Consider the following 7198-nt stretch of genomic DNA (forward strand, 5'->3'; position numbering starts at 1 on the left):
CAGGATCTGATGGAGCAGGAAAGGAAGTTCACGCCTAAGAGCCCAAGAAGAAGGAAGCAGGATACATTTTCTGCGCAAGCCTCGCGCCCGAGCGCGACCAAAAGGGCGCCTGAGCGCGACCATATGCGCGAGCTCCGCGCCTGGGCGCGACCAAGAGGGCGCCCGGGCGCGACCATCTGCGCGAGCTCCGCGCCTGAGCGCGAGAAAAGAGGGCGCCCGGGCGCGACCTTCTGCGAGAGCTTCGCGCCTGGGCGCGACTGAGGAGGGGCGCCCGGGCGCGAACTCTGCTGACCTGGAACCCTAGATCTATTTAAAGCATTCTGTAACTGAGGGTGGCATCATCTTGGCGGCTGAAGCTTGGAACACCATTTTCGAACCTAAGGGAGCTGGTTTTGGGCAGTGGAAACTCTCCATCCTTCCTCCTTGGATCCCCATTCTTCCATTTTTCTCCATTGTAAGCTCAAGTTCTCCATGACTATGGAGAACTAATTTCAATTTGTTGGGGAATGATGTAGTTACGAAACTTTCATGTAAATGCACTTGGGTTTAATGAATTTAAGCTTCTTTCATTTGATTGTGAGTGTTTAATTTCCTTCTCTTAAAGCTTGTTGTGACTTGATCAACCATAGCATGATTCTTAGATTTGCTAGATATTGGAAAGTATTGTGTGGATCTTGAACTGGAATTAACGCCTAAAGGAGATTGTATCTAGGAATGGAGCTTGATCCTTTAGTTGTCATAAACCTCTAAGTGTAATGCAGATGAACTTTCTAGGTTGCCAAGGAATTGGGACTGCAAAAGTGAGTCTAGGCTTTTTCTACCAAGGAATTGGGTCTAAGTATAGTAGGAAGGTTGACAAACGCAATCAATTGATGAAGTAGTAATGTGCATTTGCATGATAGCGTAGTAATTACAATCATTCTCCAACATCTCATCCATATTGTTTCATTATCCATCAACCATTTTCAATCTTTTAGCCTCTAAGACGTTCATTTTATCGCATATTTATGAATGTAAATTTTATTACACTTGAATCATACCAAAATGATGTATTTTAGTCTAAGTTAGTTAACTTATTATACGGTTTTAAAGTATTACACGAGTCTTTTGGGAAACGATATCCGGTCTTACCGATTTTATTACTTTGAACGATTTGGTACATTGCCAAAGAGTTAACAATAATTCGTTCCAACAACGCAAAAGTCAAATGTACTCATACTATGATGTCCTTCAAATCACTAACAATTTCAATATAATTATTGGTAAAGGAGGATTTGGAACCGTTTACCTGGGCTTTATCGATGACACTCCAGTTTAGCAGTGAAAATGCTTTTCCATCCGCAGTGGTTATGAACAATTTCAAGCGGAGGTATTAGTATTTAATCAATTTACTCTAAGTTTCTGATTTTGGTATCAAACCTATATGACTTTTATTTCCAGGTTAAACTTTAATCAGAGTTCATCACAAAAATTTGACATCCCTTATTGGTTACTGTAACGAAGGAACCAATAAAGGCCTTATATATGAATACATGGCTAAGGGGAACTTAAGAGAACATTTCTCAGGTATTGGAATATAAATTGATTTTGTATGTTGGGCCTAAAAGATAAAAAAACTCAGTATTAGCAAAGGCTAAATAGTATTCAAAAATCCTATATAGAAGGATTCTAGAATGTTCTATAAAAATATATAGAGATGCTTATCTATAAAAATGTTTCTAGATAAGTTTAGAATAAATTATAAATTTATAAGTTTTAAAGTTCTAGAGAATTTTAGGAAGTGGTCTTATTAAGAACTTGGTCCAGAGGTTCTTTCCTTTTTCTTCTATAACTGCTTCACCTGTTGCCATTTCTATGGATGATGATTTCTGCTTCTACCCTAAAATGTAATTGCATCCTTTTTCTTATTCTTTAATGTCTATTCAACTTGGGGATATAAATGAATTTTAGTTGAGATTTTTAATGTAAAATTTATTTTCTGTTTTTTTTTTATTTTCTACTCTCATTGCTTACAATTTCTTAAACTTAACCACTTTTTTTTAACAATTTTTTTTTACAGAAAAAATCACCGATAAAAGTTTGTATGCAACTTATTGAAATGACATTTATATTAGAATATAAGTATGAGTTTAAGTCTCATATTAAATATTACGAGAAAATAAAACATCATATAAAATAAAAAATTATTAATTTATTTTTTAAAAATTTTTTAATTAAAAAAGCTAATGTTAATATCTTATCTTATTAAACTCATGTTTCATTTTGGTTAATATTTTTTCAGTGAATCCCTCCCTTAAACTTCACTTATAAGTCTATATATTGTGTTATAAAAGGACTTTCTAGGAGTAATATACAAAACATAACTGTAAATCTACTCAAAATAAATATATAATTCATTTTCACTTAAATGAACAATCTAAAACTAATTTTTCCCGAAAAATATAGTTTATTAGTAAATTCAATCTAACAAGAGAGGATAAACATAAATAAGATTTTAAAGTATCTAAAAAAATCTTAATTTTGGACAGAATAAAAGCTAATTATTATAATCCCATGATCTTTTCCACTTCCCCGTGGTCTTTAAGACTAGGAAATTAATTTTTTCCACTTGTTAATTTTGTGTATTTATAGACATCATCCATTATTATTACTATTATGAGATTGTTGTATACTTATTCCAACCAAGAGTACCTTGATAAGATATCTAGTTTATCAGTCAGAGATTTCAAAATTCGATATCTTGATTTTCGGAGGTCTTAGAATGATTCAACTATTCACAGTTAGCACATTATCTAACTGGATCCTATACTTTAGTTAAGAAGTGTGTCTAATTTATTATATTTAATGTAAATACTATACATTTGAAAATTTTGACATTATATAAAAAAATTGAAATGCTACTTGTATAACAACTTATTCAACAAAAATTCTGGCGTTTATTTCTTTCATACTCATAATTACATTACACGTTATGAATGAAAAGATTACCAAATTATTGTATGAAATGTATTTTTATTTCTATGTAGACAGCATTCTTAAAAATTCATTAGCAATCAGTTTTTCTGTATTCATATCAGTGCACGTACATTTTTTAGATTATAGAAGACGAGTTTCATTTTTCTTATAATTTGAATTTAGGCTGAATTTAGATCAAAGAAAAGTAAGAATTTCTAAAATGCTATTGATCTGCATAAAATTTCTAAAGTCTTCCATCTTCAATATGCCATAAAAGTTCAGAACACATACAAAGGGAAATATTTCTTGATGATTTAATACACCCTCTTTTAATATAAGTAATATTTCAATTTAATATTTGTTATTTTTAATTCATAAAATGTTTCTGTTATGCTCTTTGTTTCTCTCAAAGAAGGTCTACAGTGAAGATAACTTTATGAAGTATTTTGGTTAGTATGTGAGATCATTGAAAGGATATTTATTCTAAATAGGTAGAGACTATTTTCCAATTACAATTTATATTGTTTGACCAGTGAATGCTGTATTATTTTTATGATGAGTGACAAGTGATGAATATGACTGGAAACTCTAAGTAAGAAACAAGTGGATGTTCCTACCATAAGGAAGAAGAAAGAATAATTTGACTATAATTGAATGGACAACATAAATTAAGAAATGCAAAACTCTTCGGACTTATTACATGTAGGATTAGTTTTCATAACTTCCAACCATGGGGATAGTTTGCTCTCCTTCAACTTAAAATGGCATGATAAATCTTTATTTTTACATTGTTTGTGTGGGTTCACAAAAAAATATTCTTTGTACAGATATGACTTCAACTAATATAAAAATTTTTTCTTCTAACTCAAAACTTTAAGACAAATATATAAAAAATTTACTTATAGGTTTTTTTCATATATATAGCGTTAGTCTCTCCACCTCACCGGTCAATTCATTTTTAGAAAGAAAAGGAATGAGTTTACCGATAAGTTGAAAAACATTGAAAAACACTACACGTTAACTCATCTTATTAGTGGCAAAAATCAAAAGACACGGTGATTAGATAAAATTTTAAAAATATACATATTTTAAGCATTCAATGAAAAAAAAATGTATGATAAACTTAATTAAAACTTAGTTAAGTGATGAAATGCTACTGTTCATATGGAAAACAGGAATTTATCTTCCAGTGGATTGTCGGAAAGATTGACCCTTCAATTTCAAATCTCACCTGCTCAAATGAATCATGACCCAGAAAAAACAAAATCATATTTTCTATCTTTTTATTCTTTCATACATATACTTTATGCTCAGAAGTCTTACCGTACATGTATAAAGACATATTAAAAGAGGAAGTTATTTGGCTTCCAGGGATTTATCAAACAATAGCTTAAACGGTGAAATTCCTGATTTTCTGTCACAACTACAACACTTGAAGATCTTGTAAGTTCCTTCATCGGTTATTCCTGTGATCCCCTTTATCATAATATACAAAGTTTACTATGTTTCCGATTTCTTTTTCAGAAACTTAGAGAAGAATAACCTCTCCGGTTTAATTCCCTCAGCACTTCATAGGGATTCCCTCACACTAAGGTATACATCTGACACCCATGACCTATGTCTTCTCATAGTCAGTTGTTGATTCTACTGAATATCTCGGCGCAAGTTACACGAATTGAAGTATCTATTGAAAATTCTTATGACTGGGAGTTAAAATATAAACCTACTGTGAATTTATCGCAGTGTGGACCAAAATCCATATCTATGTGAACCTGATCAATGCAACAAGAAGAAAAACAAGAAAAACAATAGCATTGTTACACCCTTGGTAGCATCTGTTGGCGGGGTTTTGATTCTTCTGGTAGCAGTGGCAGCTATATTTTGGACCGCTAAAAGGAGAAAAGTGAAAGGTGATGCTACAATCGTTTAGATTCGTAATTTTTTTTTTATAATTTTCCAGATAAATTTAGTTTTTTAAAGAACTGTTGTATGACATTCAACAGCTCTGACGGTAGAAAAGGATCAGAGTGAGAAATCACCGCAATACACTGACCAAGATGATTCATCACTGCAATCCCAAAAACAGATATATGCATACTCTGACATCGTTAAAATCACCAACAATTTCAATACAGTTGTTGGTAAAGGAGGGTTTGGAACAGTTTATCTGGGCTATATCGAAGATACTCCAGTTGCAGTGAAAATGCTTTCCCCATCTTCTGTTCGTGGTTACCAACAATTTCAAACAGAGGTAAGCTTTTTAACACATTATACTAAGTTCCTGAACGCAGCAATTAATATACTAAATTAAAACATTGTTGACATTTTGATTTACAGGTTAAACTTCTTATGAGAGTTCATCACAAAAATTTGACCTCCCTTGTTGGTTACTGTAATGAAGGAACCAATAAGGGTTTCATATACGAGTACATGGCTAACGGAAACTTACAAGAACATCTCTCTGGTTTGCACCCAAACAAATATTTTGTTGTTTAAAATATGAGCAATAAATTTCCAAACTTCGTGGATATGGATATTTCTTCATTGGACAATTTTACTAGTCATATGACTAACATTTAGTGAACCAAAAGTATGTACAAAAAGTGATAGAACTTGATTACGCAGGTAAACGAAGCAAAAGAAATTTCTTCAGCTGGGAAAAGAGACTTCGTATAGCAGTGGATGCAGCCTCTGGTAAGAAAGTACACCAATAATATTCTTTTCTTAATTCTTCATTCCTCTCTAAATATATAGTTTTGGCCTCAGGATTGGAGTATCTGCAAAATGGTTGTAAGCCACCAATATTCCACAGAGACATAAAATCTACAAACATCTTGTTGAATGAAAACCTCCAAGCAAAATTATCTGATTTTGGTCTATCCAAAATTATCCTAACAGATGGGGAAACTCATGTGTCAACTGTTATTGCTGGTACTCCTGGTTATCTAGACCCTGAGTGAGTCCATCAATTATACTTTCTTGGAAAATTTAGTAATTCTATCTGAATGTTTATGTTCACAAACTTCTAGCAGAAAATAAATTGAGTTGCATTCTGTCCTACAGATACTACCTAACCAATAGATTAACAGAGAAGAGCGACGTTTACAGCTTTGGTGTTGTGCTTTTAGAGATAATCACAAGTCAACCAGTGATGGCGAAGAATCAAGAAAAAACCCACATAAGTGAATGGGTTAGGTCCTTGATTGCAAAAGGTGATATCGATGCCGTTGTTGACTCAAGGTTGGAAGGAGATTTTGACAGTAACTCAGTTTGGAAAACTGTAGAAATAGCAACGGCATGTGTATCTCCAAATCCCAACAGAAGGCCAATCATAAGTGTGGTGGTGACTGATCTGAAAGAGTCTTTAACAATGGAATTAGCTCGAACTGAAGATAGAAGCACTAATACAAGTTATTCAGTTAAACAGGTCATCAGGAATCTGAATACAGAATCTCTTCCCCAGGCCAGATAAACGGTTGCCCAATGTAAGATGATTATAGTCATACTGTAACGTAACACATGAGATTGTTTGAAGATGAAAATTGCTAGGATTTGCTGGTGAATGAAATGGAGTTGCAAATAGAAGAAAAAAATAAATAATCAGGAATGAAATTTCTGCTGCTATATTGGAAGGTTCCCCTTTCAGATTTTGGTTGGTTTTATATATAGATATATATATACAAAAATTAATAACTATGATGGAAATAAAGGAAACAAAAAGCCTTGGAGTTTCAGATATTCAGGTAAAGCTGGTTACCATGTTAAGATGAGTATTGGATTGGTGAGTATTGCAATGTAAGAATGAGATCAAGCAAAAATCATCTCAAACCTCTCTTTTTCTTTTCTATTGTAATTTTTGAATTATTATATATCAATTTTTCAATTTTAAATTTTGCATAATTTTTTATTTATAAAAATAGATAGACTAGAAATAGAAACGATATCTCTTATCTCAATAACACCAAAGATAGGAATATGAAAGTGATTACTTACATTATTATAAATGTAAATGAGTTAAAAATTTTATATTAAATAGAAATGAGAATAGTAAATTTTTATGATTTTAAATCATTAGTGATATTAGGTTTTCTACATCAACAATTCATAAGTCTCATAAGGATAAATCTATTCTAATTATTCTGTATCTCTCCTAATAATATGTTAACACACCTTTAGAATGGTGAATCTCCTTAATCTAGATAGTACATAGATGCTTTAATTTACATGCAACTTTTTTTAATGT

The 7198-nt window shown here is 32.2% G+C and overlaps 1 protein-coding gene across 1 annotated transcript; it reads left to right on the forward strand.

Annotated features, from left to right (window-relative positions):
- Nucleotides 1-1301: 1301 nt before the first annotated feature.
- LOC128194744 (LRR receptor-like serine/threonine-protein kinase IOS1) lies at nucleotides 1302-6796 on the forward strand. Its single transcript, XM_052870757.1, has 9 exons — nucleotides 1302-1369; nucleotides 4327-4398; nucleotides 4480-4548; nucleotides 4699-4865; nucleotides 4959-5206; nucleotides 5293-5419; nucleotides 5581-5649; nucleotides 5722-5911; nucleotides 6019-6796. The coding sequence occupies exons 1-9, from the start codon at nucleotides 1302-1304 to the stop codon at nucleotides 6425-6427; spliced, it is 1419 nt and encodes a 472-aa protein (XP_052726717.1). The 3' UTR covers nucleotides 6428-6796.
- Nucleotides 6797-7198: the final 402 nt, after the last annotated feature.

This window comes from Vigna angularis, chromosome 11, assembly GCF_016808095.1.
Source record: "Vigna angularis cultivar LongXiaoDou No.4 chromosome 11, ASM1680809v1, whole genome shotgun sequence".
In the NCBI taxonomy this organism is placed as follows: Eukaryota; Viridiplantae; Streptophyta; class Magnoliopsida; order Fabales; family Fabaceae; genus Vigna; species Vigna angularis.